General features: G+C 35.8%; 1 protein-coding gene across 12 annotated transcripts in view; it reads right to left on the bottom strand.

Annotated features, from left to right (window-relative positions):
- Positions 1–6,062, bottom strand: part of LOC110442707 (heat shock factor protein-like) — a 31,513-nt gene extending 25,451 nt beyond the window's left edge. For all 12 annotated transcript variants that reach the window (XM_021486431.1, XM_021486435.1, XM_021486433.1 and 9 more), the window contains exons 1-5: positions 5,900–6,062; positions 4,625–4,733; positions 3,820–3,950; positions 3,106–3,230; positions 2,128–2,203 (exon numbers count right to left, since the gene is read on the bottom strand). In XM_021486431.1, the coding sequence (XP_021342106.1) occupies positions 2,128–2,203; positions 3,106–3,230; positions 3,820–3,950; positions 4,625–4,733; positions 5,900–6,007 (549 nt within the window). In that variant the 5' untranslated portion in view covers positions 6,008–6,062. The remainder of the gene's footprint in view (positions 1–2,127; positions 2,204–3,105; positions 3,231–3,819; positions 3,951–4,624; positions 4,734–5,899) is intronic.
- Positions 6,063–13,391: the final 7,329 nt, after the last annotated feature.

Below are 13,391 nucleotides of genomic sequence, written 5' to 3'. Positions count from 1 at the left end.
ACCATATCTGGGTCTTGAGAAGAAGATTTTTTTGAAATTTCAGTCAATTTAACCCTTTTTGGTCCCATCCATCAGCCCCGCGGGGTCAGTCAGGACTCATATGTGCATACCATCAAACTGCTACCCAATACTGATAATGCTAAGCTAAATTGAATTACTTCCAATGGAAATTAAACAAATGTTGGTCCAAAATGTGATTTCCCTATATAAACTATAGGAAAGTTTACCCCTCCCCAGGGGGAAACGTGATACCCCAGTGTCATGAAATTCACAATTTGGTAGAGCACCTTAAGGATGTACTCTTCTGAGGTTTCAATCACGTTCAAGTCTCGTTTTGATCTGGTGTAATAGGTTTTTTGTAATATTTAACAAATTATGATCAAGTTTATTAGCAAACACGCATCTGAAAAATATGTCAAAAAAATAGATGCCTGTTGTTTGTAGAACTTTTTTTACAAGAATTTAAAAAAAATACCAATTTGGCGGCCATTTTGAAAATGTGTATTAATGTGTATTTCTTGCGCTTCAAAAAAGGCCAAAATTTCACCTTTTTTGACACTATATTGATCACTTAAATTGTCATTGTGTCGCCATTCTTAATTGTAGCAGGTTCAATTTTGCTGTACAACTTTATAATGTTCAATATGATAAAAATAATATGCAACAAACTGGAAATTATCCATTATTGATATTTTTTTACGTTTTTAGTGTAACTGAAGCACATTTGATTTTTGACCCCTAAAAAAGTCAAAAATAACACAAATGATAACGGGACAAAAAAAGAAGCACACTGACCCCCCATTTTTGTAGATGTTTTAGAAAGAGGAACACATTTTCACTTAATTCATTAAATATTAAAAAAAATAAAATACCAAAACTTTTTATATCAAGCGTTTAATCTGTAAAAAAAATGGTAAAAAATGAGTATTTTTTCATTAAAAAATAGGGGTAGGGGTAACTAAAATCGGCTTTCTGAGTTAAAAGAATAAGATTAAGAAATTTTATTTCCATAATTTAAAAGAAAACAATATTTTCATCAATTCTACAAACATTCATACATATCTGATAACACACTTGGAAGAAATTGTATGAATTTGTTCTGCAAATGGTCAAAACCCCAAAATCCCCTAAAATCACATGTTGTGTTAAATTGGTATCTTTGACCGATCATAGCACAAAAACGAACACACGGACATATGTTTTTTTTTGCATTTTCTACTATGCCATTAATTCCTTTTTCCAAAAATCCATATAAGAAAAAAAGTTCAATACAGGAAATTTTTGACTTCTCAGAGGTGTACATCCTTAAGACCCTTCCATCTATGAAGAGTATTTGATTCTACCATATCTGGGTCTTGAGAAGAAGATTTTAGAAATTTCAGTCAATTCAACCCTTTTTGGCCCCACCGATCAGCCCCGGGGGGTCAGTCAAGGCTCATATGTGCATACCATCAAACTGCTACCCAATACTGATAATGCTAACCTAAATTGAATTACTTTAAATGGAAATTAAACAAATGTTGGTCCAAAATGTGATTTCCCTATATAAACTTTAGTAAAGTTTACCCCCTCCACAGGGGGAAACTTGAGACCACAGGGTCAAAAAATTCACAATTTTGGTAAAGCACCTTAAGACCCTCCATCTATGAAGAGTATTTGATTCTACCATATCTGGGTCTTGAGAACAAGATTTTTGAAATTTTAGTCAATTTGACCCTTTTTGGCCCCGCCCCTCAGGGCCCTGGGGGCTGGGGACCAAACCGGACACTATCTTTGTTGACCTTTGACCATGGAAGGTTTCTGCAAAATTTCTTTGAAATTGGTTCAGGGGTTTTGGAGAAGAAGTCGAAAATGTAAATTGTTTACAGACGCACGGCGGACCACGCCGGACAAAAGGCGTTCGCAATACAGGTCACTTGAGACTTTGTGACCTAAAAAAAACACTCTATCTAAACATAATAATCAGGGTTCCTTGCAAACACTGGTATATCAGTTACTTACCTTCCTTAAATTAAATGGAATTAAAACAGGGAAACAAATCCTGGCTATCTACTGGTATATTCAGGATTTTTAATTTTTAGTGAACTCCCCGACCTGCTGCAGCACTTTAAACATATTGCTACTGACCTTGTTTACAATTTGTTGTTGTTTGATGTGTTTTTGTCTTAAGGAAGCCACCTCTCTCCACAGCAACTCGTTCTCCCTACAACCAATCAGACCAATCAGAAACACAGCATCAAAACACATAGCAGGGCCTAACCAATAGTATGTAAAGTAGAACCTTCTTAGTATTGTACCACGATACATCAAAAGTCGTACAGTGACATATTAACAGTCTAATACAAATAGGATCTTACATGAGTTTCTATTTCATATGAGATTTATGAAACGAGTCTAAGATTTTTTCAATTTAGTGAGCCTCTGGTAAGCTAGTTTCATAAATTTCATATGAAATGAAAACGAGTGTAAGATCATTTTTATCACATCATCATGACTTGTGCCATTTATTCGTGTAAAACGACAATTTTCATGCCACTTGAAATGTAAAAACCTGCCATTTTGACTCAAGTGCGTAAGTCTATGACGTCATGTACTTGTCCTAGGTGTGACGTCACAATTGAAACAATTGAAAATTTCAACCAATCATAGGGCTGATAGGTCATGATCATATTACATTACATTAATAAGCAAAAAAATATGACATGGGTATATTCACTGGACAACACACAGTACATTAGAATCTTAGTAGTGTAGTATACATAATCATATACTTTAAGTATGATGGATCAGTGAACCTACATATGAACTCTGTGTAAGATCCATTCAGTTCTCCTGGAGAAATAGTGATAAACAATAAGTGTTTAAGGACAAAAAATGGACCAAAGACAACAGGCCATTTGAACAGCAAACTATCAGACGACGGTGGGCTAAAATGAACTCTTTTTATCTTTTTTTCTCAACTGGGAAAAGGGAACCAACTTTTAACTGGGAATTTGTCCATTTCACAGACCAAAAAATGGAGATGGTAACTTCCTAGTATATCGAAATGTTATCTAATACCTTAATCATAAAATGATGTAATGGAAACTGAGACAGTAAAACAACCTTTTAACAGTGTCCAATCGACTCGACATGGTTTCCTGCTTGCCCTTGAGGACCACCACCTCTGTCAGAACTTTACCCACATCATTTTGTACATCTGGAGCCTCAGTCTTCACTATTGGCACCGTCTGCTGGTCAAAATCAAGTTATCATTTTTAGCAATACACAAGCACATACACACAAATTGCCATTTGCAGATTTTGTACTGAAATTTAGCACAAATATTTTTCTGTAATTTTTCAGGTACTGTAATAATTGAAAAGTTTAAAAAAAACATTCAAGAATGTATAGTCACTTACTACTTAACTCAATATCCATTGACTTTGCACAACTTCTTGTATATAATCATATCTATCACATAGGTAATTGTTTATTTCAGTCCAGTTTTTCTCTCACACTTTATGATTGACAGTACTGTCTCTAGACAAAAACTAACCTCCTCCTGACTAAACAGTCAGTAAACTTTCCTCTGTTTAACAATGAAGTCATTTTCTTTCCACATGATAAGGATTAATTATGATTTTTCCCAGTATTTTTCTTTTAAATAATGAAATTGAAATTCGTTTCTAGGCCTGCATAAACCCTGTATGGAGTCAAAAGACTGTCACAATTTTTCATTTAAATCATGAAATGATAATATACATGCTACATTCTGTGTAAAGATTCCAAAGTTAGTTACTGCTATATGTCTACATAAGATACATGTAATACAATTACCCCACTGATCTTTCTCTTTATGTTTTCCAGCAAGTGTTCTTGACCCCGAATGAAGTATGGATGCTGAAATTCCACATCATCTTTCTCTGTCTTCAGACCAGTATCAATATGGACCACCTTACGGAAGCCATCTGTCATAAATAAACAGAAACGCATGGCTGAATAAAGATTCATCATCCTTACATTTGGTGTCCAAGGTTTGTGACATGATTATCACTTTGACACTGACCAGTGACCAACAGTGGTAAGTTAATGCTGATAATCTCATGATCACTATTAAGTGTTTATATTTCACACACAGATTCCCTGTATGAAGCCTCTAAGGTTCCATGTCCAACAGATCAAATCTGAATTCATTTATCTTACACTGATGTACTTACACATGCTAACATTGATTAAATTTGGGGAACAATATTCAGTGAAAAATATGTCTTAATACTTACAAATTGGCATCTCTAGATCATTTTCCATACCAATGATGGTTAAAAAATACTTGTTATTTGCATTTTATCAACTTTAAATAAATATACAAATTTGCTGCTTATTTTTCCCCGAAATGGTATACCCAGGATCCATATTACAAAATAATCTGGAAAGTCTGCATAAGGACTTTCATTCTTTTTCGTTTCATTAAGTTAACTTATTTCAGTCTCATTTCAAAAGCAACTTTTAACAAAATGAGCCAAAATAATAAAGATGTTTGACTGTGTTAAATTTTTAGCAAATGCATTTACATACAGATAAGTAACTATGTTCATCCTGTATAGAAGAAACATTCTTCATACACGCCAACATTAACACTTACACATATTGAGTTGACGAATAAAGCTAGCAATATTGCTATGTTTGAAGTACAGGGGGAGGATTTCTTTTGAAAACCTTGCTTGCTCGTAAACATGGAAACTGTTCCCAGTCTGCAAAAAGAAAAACATTTAAATGCATTTCAACAAGAAAACTTTTGAAATATTTGTGCATACATACACAAAACTTCATTTCTTGGCATAAATACAAAGTATATCTGTGATGGTTTCAATAGCCTGCCCTTGTATGGTAAGGGGTTGTCACCAATCAAATCTAGCCATAAAAGGATTTCGGCAGATTTTTCAGTAACCAGATTATGTACACCTCATGATGATGTTTTTAGTGTTAGGACTTTTCAGCAAATAGGTACTTCTGACAAATTGATTTCAACTTGTGAAAAATATTCCTTTACACAACTTTAAATAAGTTCCAATGTAAATGCCTGCATTCCGACAAAATTATAAGAAACTTGATTTGGGAATTGGAAATATTTTTAAACTGATTGTACATAAATGTTATTTAAACGTTTTTCATAAGTCGTTAAAATGTATGTAATGGCAACCAAGTTAAAAACAGCAATGAAGGACTATTGCTAGGTATACCTGGTTTGTTATCATACATGGACAAATTCTAATGTCATAATCAATTTATTAATTGTTCAAAATTATCATGATTCAAAATCTGGCTAATCTGGGCTGGACAATATTAATAATCTAATCCCGTGCCTTAACCAATAAAATTTGTAGTGAATCCTTGTTGCAGGCTAGGCTGCTTATTGACAGGAGACAAAAGCCTTTAGGCTGATAGGCTGTGTCAGATATAGTAGTTACTTATTCAGAAGGACTGGTGTTACCACATAAGGTGGCAGTACCCAAATCGGATTACCAAACCATCATTTTATTGAATCATTGAAAAATCTTAACTGTCTCTAATTTTCACGCCTCTGCAACAGGAAACCCCGAGGGCTTACACATCAAGTTGATGGAGCCCCCGTACGACGAGGAAGAAGTTCGCGGATCGGTGTCCAAAGAAATCAACAAAATAATACAGCAAGTTATCTCCCCTGACCCTTCCAAAGCAGTCGGTCAATAACAACTTCAGACATGTGTACATTTTTATTGAATGAATCATTTTAAAGAATATGTATTCATGTCAAAAGATAAAGACATCATTTGTTTACATTGACACCAGATAACTGTCTCTAATGAACAGCCATGTTTGGGAATTTTTCAGTCTCAAAATAGGACCCAAGCAATAATGAATTTAGACAATAATTCACCTGATCCCAGGATATTAGGTCGTCGCATGTTGGGTTTTCAACGAGAGCCCAAAGCTTCGTTAAGAAGGCTGGAACGTTTGATGATGACATCCCGGAGGAACTGTGCATTTTATTCCTTTTTCAACAACATCACTGCTTGCAGTGCAGATTCATTACTCAATTGAATGCGCATGCGCAAAATTCCTGCTTTCCGGTAATAGTGTGATGAGACCGGTACATATTTTTTAAAATACTGATGTATATTCTATATTTTTATAATACTGCGTAAGTATTGAAGGCAATCTATTTTTAAAATTATTTATTTACAAGATTTTCGTTTAATGTTTCTGTACAAAAGTCTATAACAGGGTAAAACATGACATCTTATAGACTTGCTCAAGTCCAGAAGAAAAAAAACTGCATTATTTCAACAAATTGTGAGTTCGTTTCAACACGGAATTAGATCAGATATAAGTCCGTAATGTTACTAGGATTTTGGGAGAAAAATAAAAGCCTTCTCTGAAATAATATTTATATTCCTTAGCTCACTTTTTGCTGCTGTAGAGTCGGTTGAAGTATCCTCGGGTGACCGGTTCCGCGCACTTATGAAGCATCCGCGATTTCGTACTCATATCGGCAGAAAACTGTTGAAATTACGGAAGACTGTCATAAACATGTAAACAATCTACTAAAGGAAACAAAAAACTAGCAACATAAAACTGTATTTAAAAAAAATCAGAACAAACATTTTTTTGCAAATTTCTCCCGTCGGAAGTAGCCGTCATATGTTTCCGTGTGTCTACTTTGATTTAGTTTCAAAGAAAGATAACTTGAATACACTAAAAAGAAATCTCTACAGTGACCTGCAAGAACAAAAGCTTCGTTCGGAATAAAAAAAATCTTTGATCATCAAATTGATTATCAAAACTGGGTTTTTAAATTTCACATTTTTAATTAATTTTTCAAGATGTCAAAATGAACGAATTCATGTAATTTTATAAATTTATTTTTTATATTTATTTAGTTATAATATAGAATCTGTTATTATTATTTACTGCAGTCTTATATCGGTTTTGGATGATGGTAAGTTATTTCTCATTTTATTAGCTCACTTATGTCGTGGTGCGGCGTCCGTCGTCCGTTCGTCGGTCGTACGGCGTCCGGCGTCAATATTTTACTTTAAACGACTTCTTCTTAATAACCAAAAGGCCAAGGATTTCGATATTTGGCCAGTGGCAAGCTGAAATGAAGGGCTACCAAGTTTGTTCAAATGAATGACCTTCACCCATATCCAAGGTCACAGGGGTCAAATATGTTTAAAAAAAAATAACAACTTCTTCTGAATAACCAAAATGCCTAGGGTGATGATATTTGGCCAGTAACATGCTGAGATGAAGGGCTACGAAGTTTGTTCAAATTAATTACCTTCACCCATATTCAAGATCACAGGGGTCAAATATGTTAAAAACTTTAATCAATTTCTTCTGATTAACCAAAATGCCCTGGGTGATGATATTTGGCCAGTAGCATGCTGGGTTAAAGGGCTATCAAGATTGTTCAAATGAATGACCTTCACATATGTTCAAGGTCACAGGGGTCAAATATGTGCAAAATATTTCAACAACTTCTTCTGAATAACCAAAATGCCCAGGGTGATGATATTTGGTCGGTAGCATGCTGGGTTAAAGAGCTATCAAGATTGTTCGAATGAATGACCTTCACCCATATTCAAGATCATAGGGGTCAAATATGTTAAAAACTTTAATCAATTTCTTCTGATTAACTAAAATGCCTTGGGTGATGATATTTGGCCAGTAGCGTGCTGGGTTAAAGGGCTATAAAGATTGTTCAAATGAATGACCTTCCCATATGTTCAAGGGCACAGGGGTCAAATAGGTGCAAAATATTTCAACAACTTGTTCTGAATAACCAAAATGCCCAGGGTGATGATATTTGGCCAGTAGCGTGCTGGGTTAAAGGGCTAGCAATATTGTTCAAATGAATGTCCTTCACATATGTTCAAGGTCGCAGGGGTCAAATATGTTAAAAACTTTAATCAATTTCTTCTGATTAACTAAAATGCCTTGGGTGATGATATTTGGCCAGTAGCATGCTGAGATAAAGGGCTACAAAGTTTGTTCAAATACATGACCTTCACCCATATTCAAGATCACAGGGGTCAAATTTGTTTAAAATCTTTAGACAACCTCTTATGAATAACCATGGGTCCCAGGATGTTTATACTTTGCAAGATGCATCGTGAGATGAAATGCTATACAATGTGTTCAACATAATGACTTTGTTTGACTTTCAATCACAGGGATGAAATGTTTTTAAAAAAAATAACAGGATCTTTTGAATGAATTTAAATCATAAATACTGATATTTTTCCTGTAGCTTTATTTTAGATCACTTTTAAGGTTACAAGTGTGCGTTTTATACCAGGTGAGCGATGCAGGCCCATTGGGCCTCTTGTTTCAGGTATGGGTTCATTTTGAACAAGATAAAAAGTGCATTAAGCAAAACTGCAAATTCTTGTTTTCAGGACGAACTTCCGGTAAAAAAATTGCCGGTTTACAGACGATGGCCAAACGTCTAAAATATCCTTGTGTTGTGTCCAGCATGTCACGTAGTAACGAGATAAAGCTTGATAAAATGTCTGCGTGGAACTACATAACGCGCGGAAACTGGTGACTAGACGATACATGATACAAACAAAATCGTTACGGCGTTAACAAGCCGGTGTTCAAAATGTTTCAGCGTGTCACTCACTGCATCTGGCTCGTCGATTGGTCGATGGAACGTTTGAGGTCTGTCGTCCTTGATTTCAGAAGCAGTGTACAACATTGTATCTCTTTCGGAGACTTGTTTTTTGCGCGCATTGTCCACTTAACATTACGCATACACGTATATGGAAATGTAAAATTTACATTGCATGTACATGTTTCAAACCATATGTCATGATCTGAATGTTTAATTAAATGTATACATATCCACATTTTCGTGAACTGTAATGGTATTTATGATTACAAGAGGGTAAAATGAAGAATATTACACATGCTGGAAAGCTGTCCATACCGACAGCTGCACTGAAAAGTAACCCGTTCACTTAAATAACGTACATACCTGTTTAAATATATTTGTAAATTAGATAATAACAATGATGTGCACGAAAACTATGACATTTTATTTTATAATAAGTAAGTGTACAATCGGCCCAAGAAACTGTCATTCAATGCAAAGAAGTACTTTTATGTATACAGTTTTATTTGAGAATATTTTTCATGACAATTGAACTGTTACAGCTTGACTGGCTGCTGATTATCGTTACATGAACAATTTAAAGGTAAGAATAATTACCAAAACAAGTCTTTCCTGATTTACCATAACCGTGCGTCGCTATTTATTTGGATATCATTTTCAAAAATCTATTTTATCAAAACTAATGAGAGTTTGGAGAAGAAATTTAATCAGAACCCTCGTTGACTAACATATTTCAGCTATGCATATTTTCTGCCGATGTTTATCGTTTATCCCCAAATATTCGCCAACATTCCGGAAGTGTCCCTTTCAGGGTACAGTTACGCCGGTTCAACGGCCTACGTAGCTCTGATGGTATTTCGTTTGCTTTTTATAGAACCACGCGCCCGAAATATCAAATTGTGATAAAAATGAAAAGTGCATAGCATCTATTTATGAAAAATGAACATTTTTTTTAGAACTGATAGTATAGTATTGTATAAAGAACATTGATATTTATCTAAAAAGTGTGCCGATAGTACATTGTGTACCCACGAATGTCAGCTGCAGTGTTATTCTCGTGTAATATTCTTCATTTTGCCCTCTTGTAATCATAAATACCAATATAGTTCACGAAAATGTGAATAGGTATATATTTAACGAAACATTCCAGTCATGACACATGGTTTGAAACATGTACATGCAATGTAAATTTTACATTTCCATATACGTGTATGCGAAATCTTAAGTTGACAATGCGCGCAAACAACAAGTCTCCGAAAAAGATACAATGTTGTACACTGCTTCTGAAATCAAGGACGACGCCGACCTCAAACGTTCTATAAACCATAGACCTAAATTAACGGGACCTTTACTTTAGGTCTCTGTATAAACCAATCGACGAGCCAGATGCAGTGAGTGACACGCTGAATGAACCGTTCGGTTTGTGGGCGTGTTCTTTTTGAATACGGCTTGTTGACGCCGTAACGATTTTGTTTGTATTCCGCTCATGCGGCTTAATTTCCCACATCAAATTTACGTTGTTAATGGGTATAAATATTATGTCCATTGTTTTCTCATTTCACATAGATCTCAGCCTGTGTCGATTTGATAACAGTTCCGATCCCGCGAATTTCGAATCCCAATCAATACTGCCACATAAAAAACAAGCAGTTCAAACTTACCAAGTAACAATACACCATTGAATTACATTTAACAATAATACAGTGTAGATAAAAGAAAATACGGAGAGTCAAACGATAGGGCCTAATATTGCTCCTGTTTTCTTTTAATGGCATATTCCTGAAAAGTGTACGAACTCTATTTTGTAAGGAGAATTTGAATGAAACACAACAGTTGATCATTTAATGCTTTATACATTGATATTGTAAAACCTATGGGATGGTGTTTTAATGCTTTATATATTAATATTGTAAAACCTATGGGATGGTGTTTTAATGCTTTATATATTGATATTGTAAAACCTATGGGATGGTGTTTTAATGCTTTATTTATTGTAAAACCTATGGGATGGTGTTTCAAGTATATACTATGAAGGATACAGACCTCTGAAAGGGAGTTATAACTTGTCAACAAGTTCTACAAAGATTTATGCTTGAGATGCGGCTTTATATGAGGTGCTGGGAATAAGATACGCCGTAACGGGTATAATAACCACATTCAAGATAATTTAGCGGTGGTCAAGATTGTATTGCCTCAGCGAGATAAAAAAAAAAAAAAAAGTATGCCGTAACAGGGGCTACGTTCACTCGCTCTCTGCACCCCTGGGATACCTTTATGTCATAGCAACATTGAAGACATGCGGCTAGCTGCATTTGATTGGTCTTGGGTAAAAAAAATACGTGACCGATCGCTATGCAACGAAGGTATTTTACATGTACCTTTCCTTTGGAGATTGCAGAGGAACGACACGAGACTTCAAAGCCAGTCAATTTCACCGTTTACCGACTGATAGATTCTGTTGATGTACATCAAAGGTTACACACTGAGCCTCCGATTTTTTCAGGACATATTCCAGGGGCGTAGAGAGCGAAACTGAGCCTACCCTGTGGTATCGATCCCGAGGGTGGCGGTACAGTGGGTAGCGTCGTTTCTCGTATTATCAAAGAACACCGCCATCTTGAATAGTGCCGTCGTACTACTGGGATATCTGTTATTTTTAATTAATAAAAAAAATCTTCCTGCTTCATAAGATTTTGAGGAGAATGCTTAAATATAAGTTACAATACGATTGATTCAATTAATGTCGTCTTTAGGTTTCAATAACCTACCTGTTTCAGATATGGAATATCGACGTAACAAGCATCCCTAATATTTATTACAGTTGCAGCAGAAATAGTTACAAAGAGCATTCCTTGAATGACGAAAAATTCCCCAGACAAATAGTTCGTCCTTATACATATACTAATGCTGCAGGTGTCGAAATCCCTCCAATGGTCATAGTAACAGATAAAACATTAAAAAAAAAAAAATCCGGTTTCCGGACCAGGATTTCTATACGTCCAACAGGCATGGACGGCTGATACTCTTGGAGAGTACTGGTTTAATAAGCATTTCTTGAAACACAAAGGTAATGATCGACCTCAGATCATAACCATGGATTTGAATTCCTCCCACTGGACTCTGGCTGAACGACGCCGCGAATCCTTCTACACTTTCCTCTGCACACAACCCAGTAGGTTTATCCACTTGACAAGTTATTTGATGGTCAGCTCTCCAGAGCTTGTGATCGTGTTTGTTCCGAACTAGTGGTCAGTAATCTAAACAACGTTGGTAATGAAAAGGAAATGAACAGACCCATTACAGGCACTCAACGAAATACAGCTTCTGAATCCGAGGTAGAGGTACCTAACAATTTCAACAACAACAAGAATAGCATTTGATGCCGTACATCTAAGATGGTTTTCAATAGTAGCGAGGTAGCAGATAAAAGAAACACGAGGAGGTTCGACGAAAACTACATCGAATAAAAGGAACAATTGAAGAGAAACAGTAATGTAAAAGGAGTAAAGGTGTTCAGATTCTAGGGGAAAAGTATTAAACGAAGGAAAGAAATCTCCCCTCTGATTCACACACTAAATAGATGGCCTATATCGCTCTACTGAATTATTACCAAAATGAAGTATCGAACTCAGCGCCACATTGTGATGCTTCGACACCTATCGAAAATCACTTTTCCCTTCACTGTGAAACCATTGCATAGTACCGAGGTTATTTCTGAATCCCAAGCTTTGGATTCGGTGTTGTTAGGGAGCATTGGCTGTGCTGTTGACAGTTCTGCCATTGTCAGCGTTAAAGACCGAGTCAGGAACCACCCCCTACCTGTTCTCGTGGTCTTAAGAATAGTTCACAACCGTAACGACACCACAAAAAATCTGTCCCGATGAATAAGAAAGTCCTTAATTCGTCCTCACAACTTGAAGAACATAAGGAGGTTTGACGAAAGCAGCAAGGAAGAAGAAAGAACCTGTTTAGATTACCGGGGAAAAGCATAAGGCGAAAACGAATTAACTTTCCCTATATGCTTCTTTTGTAAACAACAGGCACATAAGGCCTGTATTGCTTACATGAATTTTTAAGCAATATAATAAATATGTCTTATTTTGAAGTCTGTTTCTAAGTAAATAAGGGAGACAAAACACGTTCTTTTATAACGTTTCATTTCCTGGTCCCAATGATACCTCACAGCAAATTTGCTTGAAATACAATCCAACGGTCAAGAGATTCAAACTTAAAACAAAAAACAAAAACCCCACCCAATCCCCCATTCCGGGCATTGTATATCAATCATCAATATGGTAGCTGCAATTTTCGCTCATGTATATATAGTTGATTTCAAGTTCTCAAGGTCCAAACATGCTTTAAAACATCAAAACCTGCTTGCGATCCATACGCACATGAGTATTTGATTAAAGGGGTAGTTATCCTTAGACTAAGTACCCAAAGGTGAGGCCAGACACCTTGGTCAAAATTTAATAGCATTGGAGAGCATGAGTCCATTGGCCCAATGATGCTATAGACCAAATGTTGATATCTCTTTATCTGCACTGAATTAGGAAGATTTGAAAGATTTACATGTATTTCCCCACAGGGCGTTTCCCCCTGTCCCAAGCGGCCACACTACCCCTGTGAGCCCCCTTGGGTCTAAGGAAGCTCTATATCGAATTTGGTTAAAATGCTTCATTTGTTCGGAGGGAGGATTTTAGAGATTTCTTTTAATTCTTCTATTTAGCCTGCTACTCTACGCTAAGGA

Source organism: Mizuhopecten yessoensis, unplaced genomic scaffold (genome assembly GCF_002113885.1).
Source record: "Mizuhopecten yessoensis strain PY_sf001 unplaced genomic scaffold, ASM211388v2 scaffold716293, whole genome shotgun sequence".
In the NCBI taxonomy this organism is placed as follows: Eukaryota; Metazoa; Mollusca; class Bivalvia; order Pectinida; family Pectinidae; genus Mizuhopecten; species Mizuhopecten yessoensis.
The sequence above is the reverse complement of the archived record's forward strand: the minus strand, read 5'-3'. Positions and strand labels throughout refer to the sequence as shown.